This window comes from Macaca fascicularis, chromosome 2 (assembly GCF_037993035.2).
Source record: "Macaca fascicularis isolate 582-1 chromosome 2, T2T-MFA8v1.1".
NCBI lineage: Eukaryota > Metazoa > Chordata > Mammalia > Primates > Cercopithecidae > Macaca > Macaca fascicularis.
In genome coordinates, this window is record NC_088376.1 from 111,458,821 (window position 1) to 111,474,083 (window position 15,263).

General features: G+C 49.6%; 1 protein-coding gene across 10 annotated transcripts in view; it reads right to left on the reverse strand.

Annotated features, from left to right (window-relative positions):
* The window catches only part of SHISA5 (shisa family member 5), a 37,518-nt gene extending 23,396 nt beyond the window's left edge, over positions 1-14,122 (reverse strand). For all 10 annotated transcript variants that reach the window (XR_012431102.1, XR_012431101.1, XR_274632.4 and 7 more), the window contains exons 1-2: positions 13,969-14,122; positions 11,129-11,285 (exon numbers count right to left, since the gene is read on the reverse strand). Coding sequence is in view for 6 of the 10 variants with exons in the window: in XM_065540556.1 (XP_065396628.1) it covers positions 11,129-11,285; positions 13,969-14,038 (227 nt within the window). In the remaining 4 variants the exon portion in view is untranslated. The remainder of the gene's footprint in view (positions 1-11,128; positions 11,286-13,968) is intronic.
* Between the last annotated feature and the right edge of the window lie 1,141 nt (positions 14,123-15,263).

Genomic DNA, 15,263 nt, shown 5'->3' on the forward strand with positions numbered 1-15,263 from the left:
TCATATCCCCGGTGACCTGGACGTGTACATCCAGACGGCCAGAAGCAACTGAAGATCCACAGAAGTGAAAATAGCCTTAACTGATGACATTCCACCATTGTGATTTGTTTCTGCCCCACCCTAATTGATCGATGTACTTTGTAATCTCTCCCACCCTTAAGAAGGTTCTTTATAATTCTCCCCACCCTTGAGAATATACTTTGTGAGATCCACCCCCTGCCCCCAAAACATTGCTCTTAACTCCACCGCCTATCCCAAAACCTATGAGAACTAATAATAATCCACCACCCTTTGCTGACTCCCTTTTTGGACTCAGCCCGCCTGCACCCAGGTGAAATAAACAGCTATGTTGCTCACACAAAACCTGTTTGGTGATCTCTTCACACCGACGCGTGAAACAGTAATTAGGCTTAGATGAGATCATGAGGGCGAAGCTGCCAGGATGGGATTAGTGTCCTTATAAAAAGAGGAAGAAAAATTCGATTTCTCTCTGCATGCATGCCCCAATGTTTGGAGGTGAGCATGTCTGTACAAACCTTCACCCGAGGAAGCTGAGAAGCTGAAGAAAAAGGCTGACAAATCCAGTTTCTTTTTTTTTTTTTTTTGAGATGGAGTCTCGCTGTCACCCAGGCTGGAGTGCAGTGGCACCATCTCAGCTCACTGCAACCTCTGCCTACCGGGTTCAAGCAATTCTCCCTGCCTCAGCCTCCCGAGTAGCTGGGATTATAGGTGTGTGCCACCACACCCAGCTAATTTTTGTATTTTTTAGTAGAGATGGGGTGGCACCATGTTGGCCAGGCTGGTCTTGAACTTTTGACCTCAGGTGATCCACCCACCTCAGACTCCCAAGGTGCTGGGATTACCGGCATGAGCCACCGCACCCATCTGATTTCTTTTTTAACTGACAAAAATTGTATATATTTATGGTGTACAAAAATGATGTTTTGAAATATGTATATATTGAATGGTTAAATTTAGGTAATTAGCATATGCACTACTTCACATACTTTTTTGTGTGTGTGGTGAGAACACGCAAAATATATTTCCTTAGCAATTTTCAAGTATACAACATATTATTGTAAACTATAGTCACCATTATGATGTACAATAGATCTCTTGAACTTATTCTTCCTAAGTGAAATTTTGTGTCCTTTGACCAACGTCTCCCTAATCCTGCCACCTCTTAGTCTCCAGTTACCACCATTTTATTCTGTTATATTCTATGAGTTTGACTTTGACCCTCCACATATAAGTGAGATGGTGCTGTATTTGTCTTTCTATGCCTGGCTTATTTCACTTAACATAATGTTCTCCAGGTACATCCATGTCATCATAAATGACAGGATTTCCGGATTTCCTTTTTTTTTTTTTTTTTTTGAGACAGAGTTTCACTCTGTTGCCAGGCTAGAGTGCAGTGGCGTGATCTCAGCTCACTGCAACCTCCACCTCCCGAGTTCAAGGGATTCTCCTGCCTCAGCCTCCCGAGTAGCTGGGATTACAGGTGCGCACCACCACGCCCAGCTAATTTTTGTATTTTTGGCAGAAACAGGGTTTCACCATGTTGGCCAGGATGGTCTCAATCTCCTGACCTCGTGATCTACCTCTGTCAGCCTCCCAAAGTGCTGGGATTACAGGCGTGGGTTACTGCACCCAGCCAATTGCCTTCTTTTTAAGGCTGAATGGTATTTCACTGTGTACATATACCACATTTTCTTTATCTATTTATCCACTGATGACAGGTAGATTGATTGCATACTTTGGCTATCGTGATAATGCTACAATGAACAAGGGAGAGCAGGTATCTCTGAGGTATGGATTTCATATCCTTTGGATATATAGCCAGTGATGTGATGGCTGGATCATATGCACATGGTAGCTCTACTTTTAATTTTTGGGGGAACCTCCTACTTTTTACCATGACAATGATTTATATGTGGTCTAGCATGTTGTATACATGAAATGTATACATCTGTTAAAACTCATCAAACTGAAACATGAAAGATTTGTGCATTTTACTGTACGTAATTATATATCGATTTTTTCTTTTCTTTTTTAATTTATTTATTTATTTATTTTTTTTGAGATGGAGTCTTGCTTTGTCGCCCAGGCTGGGGTGCAGTGAACGGATCTCAGCTCACTGCAAGCTCCGCCTCCCGGGTTTACACCATTCTCCTGCCTCAGCCTCCCGAGTAGCTGGGACTACAGGCGCCCACCACCTCGCCCAGCTAGCTTTTTGTATTTTTAGTAGAGACGAGGTTTCACCAGGTTAGCCAGGATGGTCTCGATCTCCTGACCTCGTGATTCGCCCATCTCGGCCTCCCAAAGTGCTGGGATTACAGGCTTGAGCCACCGCGCCCGGCCTTTTCTTTTCTTTTTAGAGACTGAGTCTTGCTATGTTGCCCAGGCTAGCCTCCAACTCCTGGGCTCAAGCGATCCTCCTACCTCAGCCTCCCAAAGTGCTGGGATTACAGGTGTGAGCCACTCCACCCAGCCTATATCTCAATATTTTGAAAAAGATTTACAATCCAAGTTTTGAAGAGGATGTAGAGCAAACTGGAACCCTCATATATGGCTGGTGGGAGTACAAATGGCACATTTATAACATGTTGGAAAGCTGTTTGGAAGTTATCTGCCTAAACTGAACACATGCACATAATAACTTAGTAATTCCACTCCTAGATATATACCCAGAAAAAATATGTTCCTTTTACAATGCTTTTTTTTTCTTTTTTTTTTAATTGAGAGGGAGTCTCGCTCTGTCACCCAGGCTGGAGTGAAGTGGCTCAAAACAAAAAACAAAAAACAAAACAAATTGATTGCTTGGTCAGTGGGTGGGAAGAAACTCCCACACATTTGGTCACAGAAATCTTACGTTGATTGTTGTGGTGTGAGAGAATAGATAAAGCACTCTGAGTTTGTTTTTCCACTTTTTGGGGGGGGGCAGGGATGGAGTCTCTCTGTTGCCCAGGTTAGAGTGCAGTGACAGGATGTCAGCTCACTGCAACCTCCGCCCCCTGGGTTCAAGCCATTCTCATGCGTCACCCTCCCAAGTGGCTAAGTCTACAACCATGCCTGGCTAATTTTTGTATTTTTTAGTAGAGATAGGGTTTCACCATGTTGGCCAGCCTCGTCTCGAACTCCAGACCTCGTGGTCTGCCCACCTCAGCCTCCCAAAGTGTTGGGATTACAGGCATGAGCCACCACACCCAGACAGTTTTCCACATTTATGTATCAATAAACAATTGGAAAATAAAAATCGTGGCCGGGGGCAGTGGCTCACACCTGTAATCCTAGCACTATTGGGAGGCCAAGGAGGGCAGATCACTTGAGGTCAGGAGTTCGAGATCAGACTAACCAACATGGTAAAACGCTATCTCAACTAAAAATACAAAAATTAGGCCGGGTGTGGTCACTCACGCCTGTAATCCCAGCACTTTGGGTGGCCGAGGCGGGGGGATCACGAGGTCAGGAGATCAAGATCATCCTGGCTAACACGGTGAAACCCTGTCTCTACTAAAAAAAAAATACAAAAAATTAGCCGGGTGTGATGGCGGGCGCCTGTAGTACCAGCTGCTTGGGAGGCTGAGGCAGGAGAATGGTGTGAACCCAGGAGATGGAGCTTGCACTGAGCCAAGATCACGCCACTGCACTCCAGCCTGGGCGACAGAGCCAGACTCCATCTCAAAAAACAAACAAACAAACAAACAAACAAACAAACAAAATTAGCCAGGCAAGATGGCAGGCGCCTGTAATCCTAGCTACTTGGGAGGCTGAGGCAGGAGAATCACTTGAACCTGAGAGGCAGAGGTTGCAGTGAGAAAGGATCATGCCACTGCACTCCACCCTGGTCAACAAAGTTAGATTCCATCTCAAAAAAAAAAAAAAAAAAAAAAGCCGGGCACAGTGGCTCACGCCTGTAATCCCAGCATTTTGGGAGGCCAAGGCGGGTGGATCACCTGAGGTCGGGAGCTCAAGACCAGCCTGGCCAACATGATGAAACCCCGTCTCTACTAAAAATAAAAAAAAAATTAGCTGGGCGTGGTTGCAGGCGCCTGTAATCCCAGCTACTCAGGAGGCTGAGGCAGTAGAATCGCTTGAACCCAGGAGGCAGAGGTTGCAGTGAGCCGAGATCGCACCACCGCACTCTAACCTGGGGGACAAGAGCAAGACTTCATTTCAAAAAAAAAAGAAAAGAAATTTAAACTATACTATTTATAATATAATACCATCAAAAAAAGTACAAAGGAAAAAATGAAATATATATAAGACTTTGAAATAGAAAAAATATAATACAAAATTGAGACAGAAGGAAAGAAAACTAAATACACAAGCAGAAATACCATGTTAATGGATTGGAAAACTCAATATAGTAAAATATCAATTCCACAGAAATGGCCGCGTGTGGTGGCTAACACCTGTGATCCCAGCACTTTGGGAGGCTGAGGCGGGTGGATCACCTGAGGTCAGGAGTTCGAGACCAGCCTGGGTAACCTGGTGAAACCCTGTCTCTATTAAAAATACAAAAGACTTAGCTGGGTGTGGTGGCGGGTACCTGTAATCCCAGCTACTCGGGAGGCTGAGGCAGGACAATCACTTGAACCCGGGAGGTGGAGGTTGTAGTAAGCCGGGATTACGCCATTGCACTCCAACCTGGGTGAGAGTGAGACTCTGTCTCGGGGGAAAAAAAAAAAAAAAAAATTCCACAGAAATGTTCTATAGAGTCAGTGAAGTCCAAGGTAGTTTTATTGACAAGCTGATTCTAAAATTTATATGGAAATACCAGAGACAAAAAGAGCCAAGACAATATTGAAGAATATCAAGCTTTATTACAAAGCTACAGTAATTATGAGCCTACTGTTAGCTCAAAGATAGAAAAATAGATCAATGCCCAGCACTGTGGGAGGCCGAGACGGGCGGATCACGAGGTCAGAAGATCGAGACCATCCTGGTTAACACGGTGAAACCTCGTCTCTACTAAAAAAAATACAAAAAACTAGCCGGGCGAGGTGGCGGGCGCCTGTAGTCCCAGCTACTCGGGAGGCTGAGGCAGGAGAATGGCGTAAACCCGGGAGGCGGAGCTTGCAGTGAGCTGAGATCCAGCCACTGCACTCCAGCCTGGGCGACAGAGCGAGACTCCGTCTCAAAAAAAAAAAAAAAAAAAAAGAAAAATAGATCAATGCAACAGAATAGAGCCTACAGACGTATCTATCCATGCGCATGTGAACACTCGATTTATAACAAAGTTGTAACTGCAGAGCAATAGAAGAAAAGGATTTCTCAATAAATGGTGCTGGGTCAATTGGATATCCAAATTAAAAAATGAAACTTGATTCTCACATCTTCTACTACGAACATATTTAAAATAAATGCATATAGTTGTGAGTGGTGGCGTGTGTCTGTAGTTCACTACAACTACTAGTAGTAAAGCAGTTGCTTCATGATAAATCATTGAATTGTATGTTTATTTTGTTCACTTTTCTGTGACTTATATTTCACAATATAACAGCACACAAAACAACCTCAGTGGATGGGCTTAACAGCAGATGAGGCTGGCACAGTGGCTCACACCTGTAATCCCAGCACTTTGGGAGGCCGAAGTGGGCGGCTCACCTGAGGTCAGGAGTTTGAGACCAGCCTGGCCAACATGGAGAAACCCCGTCTCTACTAAAAATATAAAAATTGGCCGGGCGTGGTGGCGGGCACCTGTAATCCCAGCCACTCAGGAGGCTGAGGCAGGAGAATCACTTGAACCTGGGAAGTGGAGGTTGCAGTGAGCTGAGATCGCGCCATTGTACTTCAGCCTGGGCGACAAGAGCGAAACTCCATCGCAAAAAAACACCAAAACAAACAAAAAAGAAAAACAGCAGATTAGACACAGCTGAAGAAAGAATTACATGACCTGAGAAGTTAGAAGATATTACCCAGAAAGCAGCATGGAGATGAACATAAGAGAAAGGCTAAGAGAAATGCACACGAAAGGGTGAAGTATAGCATGTGTCTACTCAGAGTCCCAGACAGAAAGAAAAAGGAGAAAGAAGCAATATTTAAAGAAGTAATGGGGCTAGGTGCGGTGGCTCACGCCTGTAATCCCAGCACTTTGGGAAGCCGAGGTGAGCAGATCATAAGGTCAGGAGTTCAAGACCAACCTGGCCAAGATGGTGAAACCCCGTCTCTATTAAAAATAACAAAAGTTAACCAGGCATGGTGGCACGCGCCTATAATTCCAGCTACTCGGGAGGCTGAGGCAGGGGAATTGCTTGAACCTGGGAGGCAGAGGTTGCAGTGAGCCGAGATCGTACCACTGCACTCCAGCCTGGGCAACAGAGCAATACTCTGTCCCCTACCAATAAAAAAAGGAATGGCAGATGTAATCCTAGCACTGTGGGAGGCCAAGGCTAGAGGCTCACTTGAGGCCAGGAGTTCAAGACCAGTTTAGGCAACATAACAAGACCCCATCTGCACAAAAAATAAAACATAAAAAAATAGCAGGGCATGGTGGCACACACTTGTAGTCCTAGCTACCTGGCAGGTTGAGGCAGGTGGTTTGTTTGAGCCGTGATTGTGCCACTGCACTCCAGTCTGGGCCAGAGCTAAACCTGGACTCAAAAAAAAAAAAAAGTAATGGCAGACAATTTTCCTGAACTGATGGGATGTGAAACCACAGTTCAAGAAACTTAACAAATCCCAGCCAGGTGCAGTGGTTCACGCTGTAATCCCAGCTCTTACGGAAGCAGAGGCAGGAAGATAGCTTGAGCCCAGGAGTTCAAGACCTGTCTGGGCAATATAGCAAGACCCCGTTCTTCACAAAAAGCAAACAACAACAACAACAACACAAGCGTAAGAAGCTTAACAAATCCTTAGCAGCATAAAAAAAAGAAATCCATACCTACATACAGCACAGTGAACGAATAACACCAAAGACAAAGAAAAAAACAATCTTAAAAAGCCATCAGAGGGTTTAAAAAAAAAAGAGAGAGAGATTTCAACTAGGTGCACCTGTAATCTCAGCACTTTGGGAGGCCGAAGTGAGAGGATCACTTGAGCCCAGGAGTTCAAGACCAGCCTGGGCAACATAGGGAGACCCCCATCTCTACAAAAAATAAACAAAAATTAGCCAGGCATGGTGGCAGGCACCTGTAATCCCAGCTACTTGGAAAACTGAGGTAGGAGGATATGCTTCAGCCTAGGAGGCTGAGGCTGCCATGAGCAGTGACTGCACCACTGTACTTCAGCCTGGGCAACAGAGTGAGACCCTGTCTCAAAAAAAAAAAAAAAAAAAAAAAAGAGCAAGAGAGAGATTTCTTTTCAATGAGAGACACTGGCTGTTAAGCCTATGTCTCAACAGAAATAATGGAAGCTGGGAGACAGAAGAATGGAAGCTTCAATATGATAAGAAAAAATAACCATCAACCTAAGCTCTATACGCACATAAAATACTGTTTTAGAGAGTAATATAATTTACCATATTAAGAGAATAAAAATTTTAAAATCATACAGTCATCTCTACAAATGCACAAAAAGCATTTGACAAAATTCAACATCTATCCATAATTAAAACTCTAGGTGTACTAGAAATGCAGAGAACTGCCTCAACCTGATAAAGGACACCTGTGAAAAAGCCACAGCTGACATCCTTCCTACTAGTGAAAGACTGAATGCCTTCCCCCTTAACTCGGAAACAAGACACAGATGTCTGCTTTCTCCACTTCTACTCAACATTGTAACTGAGGGCTTAGCCAACACAACAAGGCAAGAAAAAAAAAGGCATTCAGAATAGGAAAGAAGCCTGGGGGTGGTGGCTCATGCCTGTAATCCTAGCACTTTGGGAGGCTGAGGCAGGCAGACTGCCTGAGTTCAGTAGTTCGAGACCAGCCTGGGAACACAGTGAAACCCTGTCTCTCCTAAAATAAAAAAAAATTAGCTGGGCATGGCAGCATGCACTTGTGGTCCCAGCTACTTGGGCAGCTGAGGCAGGAGAACTGCTTGAACCCGACAGGTGGAGGTTGCAGTGAGCCAAGATCACACCACTGCACTCCAGCCTGGGAGACAGAGAGACTCTGTCTCCAGAAAAAAAAAAAAAAACAGAATAGAAAAGAAGTAACAATCGAAGAAAAACATAGTGTAAAAACAAATCAAAACAATACAGGAAGTAAAAAAAGGTTAATGCAGGAGAGACAAATAGCACAAAAGATGCAAATATAACCCCAGAATATCAATAGCTACATTAAATTAATTAATTAATTTTTGAGACAAGGTCTTGCTATGTTGCCCAGGCTGGAGTGCAGTGGCACCAATCATGACTTACTGCAGCCTCAACCTGCTGGGTTCAAGTGATCCTCCTACCTCAGCTTCCCAAAGTGCTGAGATTACAGGCATGAGCCACAGCACCCACCTGGCCCTCTACATTAAATTTAAATGGAATGCTCCTGCTTTTAAAAAAAGAAATACTGCCAGGTGCGGTGGCTTATGCCTGTTATCCCAGCGCTTTGGGAGGCCGAGATGGGCAGATCACCTGAGGTCAGGAGTTCAAGACCAGCTTGGTCAACATGGTGAAACCCTGTCTCTAGTAAACATACAAAAATTAGCCGGGCGTAGTGGCGCACACCTGTAATTCCAGCTACTCAGGAGGCTGAGGCAGGAGAATTGCTTGAACCTGGGAGGCGGAGGTTGCAGTGAGCCAAGATCGTGCCATTGCACTCCAGTCTGGGTGACAAAGCAAGACTCTGTCTCAAAAAAAAAAAACAAAAAAAACAAACAAAGAAATACCACAATAGTTTTTGTTTTTGTTTTTGTTTTAAGACAGAGTCTCTTGCTCTGTCACCCAGTCAGGAGTGGAATGGTGCGATCTCGGCTCACTGCAATCTCTGCCTCCCGGGTTCCAGTGATTCTCCTGCCTCAGCCTCCTGAATAGCTGGGGTTACAGGAACCCACCACCACGTCCAGCTAGTTTTTTGTGTTTTTACTAGAGACAGAGTTTCACCACATTGGCCAGGCTGGTCTTGAACTCCTAACCTCAGGTGATCTGCCTGCCTCAGCCTCCCAAAGTGCTGGGATTACAGGCGTGAGCCACCGCACCCAGCCTAATTTTGCATTTTTAGTAGAGACGGGGTTTCTCCATGTTGGTCAGGCTGGTCTTGAACTCCCGACCTCAGGTGATCTGCCCACCTCGGCCTTCCAAAGTGCTGGGATTACAGGCGTGAGCCACCATGCCCGGCTACAATAGATGTTTTTTGTTTGTTTGTTTTTGTTTTTTTTGAGATGGAGTCTCACTCTGTCACCCAAGCTAGAATGCAGTGGCGTGATATCGGCTCACTGCAACCTCCGCCCAGGTTCACACCATTCTCCTGCCTCAGCCTCCGGAGTAGCTGGGACTACAGGTGCCCGCCACCGTGCCTGGCTAATTTTTTTTTTGTATTTTTAGTAGAGACGGGGTTTCACAGTGGTTTCAATCTCCTGACCTCGTGATCCACCCGCCTCGACCTCACAAAGTGCTGGGATTACAGGCATGAGTCACCGCGCCCGGCCTACAATAGATGTTTCTAAAGACATTTGTAAAATATACAAATGGCAGGCCGGGTGCGATGGCTCACACCTGTAATCCCAGCACTTTGTGAGGTCGAGGCAGGTAGATCACCTGAGATCGGGTGTTCGAGACTAGCCTGGCCAACATGGAGAAGCCCCGTCTCTACTAAAAACACAAAATTAGCCGGACATGATGGTGCATGCCCATAATCCCAGCTACTCAAGAGGCTGAGGCAGGAGAATCACCTGAACCCGGGAGGTGGAGGTTGCAGTGAGCCAAGATCACATTATTACACTCCAATCTGGGCAACAAAAACGAGACTCCGTCTCAAAAAAAAAAAAAAAAAAAAAAAAAAAAGCCAAAAGGTGAAGTGAAAGGGTAAAAGCTGACCCGTTAGGAACCCTCAGGCAGAACTGACATGTGTGCGGCCCTGTGCACCACTCCCAAGAGCACCTGGAAGTTCTTAGTGGATAACTGTGTGCATCTATGACATGGCAACTGCACAACTAGATGTGTTTCCAAGAAAATTATTACACAGCTCCATAAAAGGAGGTATACCAGATGCCCACTGAAGCTATCTATCGTGATAACCACTGTGGACTCACACCATTCAGAGGGACACAGCATTAGTGGGCAAGAGCCAGACATGCCACAGCAATGTGGCTAGGTCTTACACTACAAGACCTACAAGTTCTTACTTTGCAAGAACTCAAGTAATAAAAAGGATGCACCTTATACATAGCAGACAGTTGCCCGTGGGGTGGGAAGGGAATGAAATGGTCCTGAGATATTAAAGTAAATATATAGGCTAGGCACAGTGGTGCACACCTATAGTTCCAGCTACTCAGGAGGCTGAGGGAGAAGGATGGCTTGAGCCCAGGAGTATGAGACCAGCCTGGGCAACATGGTGAGACTCCATCTCACAAAAATAATTATGTAAGACAGCAGGGGTTGGTCTTGCCCAGACCCAGGATAATCACCTGCCATGAGCAGAGGAGTATGACCATCTCAACCCTCTACACATGAGGCCAAACAAAGGAAATACAGAATACGGCAAACAGCCACACACAGGGGCCTGGAACCTTGGTCCCAGCCATGAAACCGTCTACACCCAACATGCAGGGAAATTCATAGGCTGCACTGGGAGGACACGGATAGAGCTCACACTGGGTCACATGCTTACGCACTGCGCCCTACAGGCTCCACAAGAGGGTCCCTGAACAAAGGATACCCTTTGGGGGCATGTGCATACTTTGGGGTACAGTCAAGCCCAGGTACCCACCCTGAGGATGTATCTTGGCACAGGTACACACCTGGGGTGAGCCACAGGACCAGCTGAGGCCAAGGACCCCTAAGAAACCTGCTCAGCCCAAGGCTCAGCGAGCCAGAGCCCTCAGGGTAGGGAGGAGATGGACAGGGGATTAACTGAGCAGGTCTAGGGGGTCCAGCCCAGAACAGGAGATCCCTAAACCCTCTGCTCCAATGCTCTGGCCACCACCTGGAGAGGGCTGAGAGGCCAGAGGTGCAGAGCTATTTCTCTTCCACATACTCTCCTGCGAGGCACAGGCTCAAGCCACCCACCCTGTGGCCCACCGCTGCACCCACCTGGCCTCAGGCACAGCACACCTTTCCTTGGTCCACACAAATTTCTTGAGCACGTCAGAGCAGCAGTATTGGTCATAACAGGTACCACAGCAGAAATCTGGACAGGACTCGGGGAAGAGGCTGAGTCCATGGGAAGCCGTACATACCTCACCATGCGCTGGAGAGGAGAAACACATCTGTTCATCTGTGCCCACAGGGCCAGGCCCCAGCAGACACAGTGCCCTCCCTGGCACAGCCACCAGACCACACACATGCTGCACCATCTCTGAGCCACCCTAGCCACAGGCCATCTTCTGACCCCTGGCCACTGCTCCCCCTCAGCCTTGCCCTATCCCAAAGGCCACAACAGAGCTGCCCTATCTGGGCTCCTTCTCTCCCTCGCCAGTGCACTGGCCTCCTGATAGGAGGGTGAGCTTTCTCAGTGTGAGTCTGATGGGGCCACACCCTGCTCTCAGACCTCCCCTAACTCCCACTACTTCCAAGCAGGGTCTAAACTGCAAAGAGTCCTGAAGATCACTCCAGCTCTCCAACCTGTCCATACTCTGTTCACATTCTTGCCTGGTTCCTATCCCTTGCCCTTCAACTCTACTCATCCTTCAAGGCCCTACTCCAGGCGGCCTCCTCCAGAAGCTGCCCAGGCAAGAAGTCACACAGCTCAACACCTGCAGGAGATCAGACACTGGACTGTCTGTTTCTTTCTTTTTTTTTTTTTGAGACAGAGTCTCGCTCTGTTGCCCAGGCTGGAGTGCAGTGACACGATCTCAGCTCACTGCAACCTCTGCCTCCCAGATTCAAGCAATTCTCCTGCCTCAGCCTCCCGAGTAGATGGGATTACAGGCGCCTGCCACCAGGCCCAGCTAATTTTTTGTATTTTTTAGTAGAGACAGAGTTTCACCATGTTGGCCAGGCTGGTCTTGAACTCCTGACCTCAGGTGATCCACTCACCTTGGCGTCCAAAGTGCCAAAATTACAGGGATAAGGCACCACGCCCCAGCCAGACTGTCTGGTTCTTAATCCTCATTCACTCTCCCTCTCACTCAGCCATAGCAGCCTCAGCCCCTGCTGGGCACCACAACGGCAGGGGCCTGGCTCTCACGGACCACCCCATGACCGTGATGGTAGGCTAGCTCCTGGTCAGAAATTGTCACACCCACCATACCAGTGTTCACAAAGCACTTAGCCCTGCTCTGGGCCTGCAGCAGTTATCCAGGAAATGTCTGTTTCTTCCAGGAGTTTGAGACCAGCCTGGGCAACAGGGCTCCAAGGCAGTGGCACCATCTGTAGCCCTGGAGCCATCACAAGCCTCTCAGCACAGAGTTGGGATCTAATGACATCCTTACAAGTCTCAATATACAAGGTCATGCTGAGGGGATCTGGCTGACAACAAATGTGGAAAATGTCCCAGGGTTTTGGATGACCACAAGGTTTACAAACCTCCAGGAAGATGCTACAGTCAAATGTTCCCATGTATCCTCAGGCTACATTAGCGGAGACCTGTGCCCACTAGCAGGAAGGAACAGTACCAGATTCTGCCAGAGCAGACTCCAAAGAGAACACCTAGTCCAGCAAGGCCCACAAGTCCACAGTAGTCAGGGGACAGGCCTGATGATAGCCCTGAGGCATAACTAGGTTGGCCTGGAAACAGTCTGGCATAGCACGTGGCCTCTGGAGACCCAGCCAGGCCAGGCACCTGGCCATGTGCAGCATCTGGTGCCCAAGCCTGATCAGGGCACCACACATCCTGAGGCTGTCAGTAGAGTGAAGCCCAGAGACAGACACTGAGTGACCTCCTTGGGAAGAGGGAACTTTAGTGGGGAATTGGGGGGAACTGCACTTCTTGGCAGCTCCAGGCAGAACCCTGCTCTTGGCAAAGCCATGGAGCAGAGGATTGGACCATTGACCAGCCCAGCTTGGCCAGCTGCCCACCTGAAACCTGGTACCATCAGCATGGCCCGCGCCTGGTGGCTCAGGTGAAAACACATGGAGCAGGGTCTTCACAGCCCAACCTCTGAGCTAGGGCTGAAGACACACCGGTGAGGCTGTTAAGGCTGAGTCCGTGGCACAAATGCGCTCTGACCCCCAGACCTCACTGAATCTGTGACCCTCCTACAGGCTCACTCCAGGGGTGGGGGATTTTGGGCACAGGTCTCCCCTTTCTCATTTCTCTGGCCCAGGTCCTCTGGATTCATCCCAGCCCCCAGGAAATATAGCCTTCCCCCCCATGAAGCCACCCACCCCAAAAGGGTCTTTGGCTTCTCCTGGGTGGGCAGGGGGTTGTTCCAATTCCTAACCCTTTAAAGGGCCCGCCCCCAGCCAGCCTTCCAGAGTCTGTGAATTATCTATCTGCAACCAACACACACAGTGGTGTCTCCACCCCAGAGGACAGCCTCAGCGCCAGGCTCTCCAGCAACACAAGGGCCAATGGAGGCAGCGGTGGGGGATCCCAGACATTAAACACAGGCAAAGAGGGAAGGCCTCTGATGGAGGGGCCAGGCCGCCCTGCAGCCACCCGCCAGACTAAAGCTAGGTGGGGGAACCCTACCCTAGCCTCTGGGGATCCCATCCCCAGGGACAAGGGCGGAAGGGCAGACCCTTCCCCACCGTTCCAGGACAGACAAAGGTGGCAGCTGCCTGGGGTCTGCGCAGGGTTGTTCAGGAAAGGAGGGTACTCAGGTGAAGGAGAGGTCCGCAGTCGTGGGGGGACGCTGACGGCCTCGGGGCAATCAGGGGTCTGTGGGGGACATGGTGGGGCTGGTGCTGCCCGGCTCGTTGAAGCGGCAGCGCGGGTAAGTGTCTGCCCGGTCCCAGGGCAGGACGGGCAGCCCCCACCCTCGGCTCACCACCCGGAGGCGGCGGTAGCAGCAGCAGCAACAGCAACAGGATCCGCAGCGCGGGGACCGGCGCAGCCATGGCTGGGCGCACGGACGGGCGGACGGACGGACGGACGCGAGCGCGGGGCGCGGTGCCGCCACTGCCTCAGTGATCCGCGCGGCCGCCCCCTCCCTCGCCCCGCCCAGCCCCGGCCCGGACGGTTCCCGGAACCCCCGCCCGGGAAAGGAGGAGGGGGAAGGGAGAGGAGGGGGAGAGGGAGGGGGAGAGGGAGGGGGAGGGGGGGAGGAGGAGGAGGAGGAGGAGGAGAAGGAGGAGGAGGAGGGAGGAGGAGGGAGGAGGAGGGAGGAGGAGGGAGGAGGAGGGAGGAGGAGGGAAGGAAGCGAATGCCTTCCCAGCCTCGGGGCCAGCTCCGCGCCCGGGGTCTGCGTGAAAACTTGGACCGTTCCCGGACCGGATGCTTGGGGGGTAGGGGCGGCCCACAGCTCTCAGGCCGGGAGGGCGTCCCCGGGAATATGCACCCTAACTCTGAGCGCCTACTGTGTGGGCGGTGGGGGGCAGCCACAGCCATCCCTCCCAGCCGCGGTCCCAGCGGAGCCTCACTTGCCCGAGGACTAAGTGAGGCGGTGCGAGGACAGTGCCCAGCGCAGACCTTGGCACTCAGTAGACACTCCACAAATGCCGGTTCCCTTCTGCAAGCCCAGTCACCACCTCAGAGGACACGCGATCTCCTGCCCCCTGGGACTGATACCCTCATCCCAAGGTGATCCCCAGCCTCAGCCCTGGCAGGCTCAGCGCTGGCGCAGTGGGCCAGGACTGAGCTAGAAACTGGCAGCTCCCAGGGCACAGCCAGGTCAACTTCCCGCACAGGGCTCTGCCCCCTCACTGCGGGGCAGGGGTCCAGGCAGAATCAGGGATGTTGAGTCGTTCTTCCTTTTATGCCCAGAGTTCCTGACCCACCCCCACTCTGCACCTGGCACAATCAGAACATTTCACTCAAGACAGAAAACATGAAATGTCACGCTAATGAGGCACCCAGGCCGGGTTGTGCACCCTGTGTGCCACCATATATTTCTCACCTAAAGGTGGGGGCATCGCTGTAGACGAAGAGGAACCGAAAGGGACAATCTGGGATGTTCCCAGCAGTTTCCCAGGCTAGGGTGTTAGAACCGGGAGAGGAAGGCCTGGGTCTCCAATAAGCCCCCATCACCTCCTGGCCAAGAAGGGCTTAAGACTCACCGTGCTCAGCACACATGTGGGGCGCAGGGATATGACTGTCCCCAGGCAGGATGCCCTCTGGGAGAGT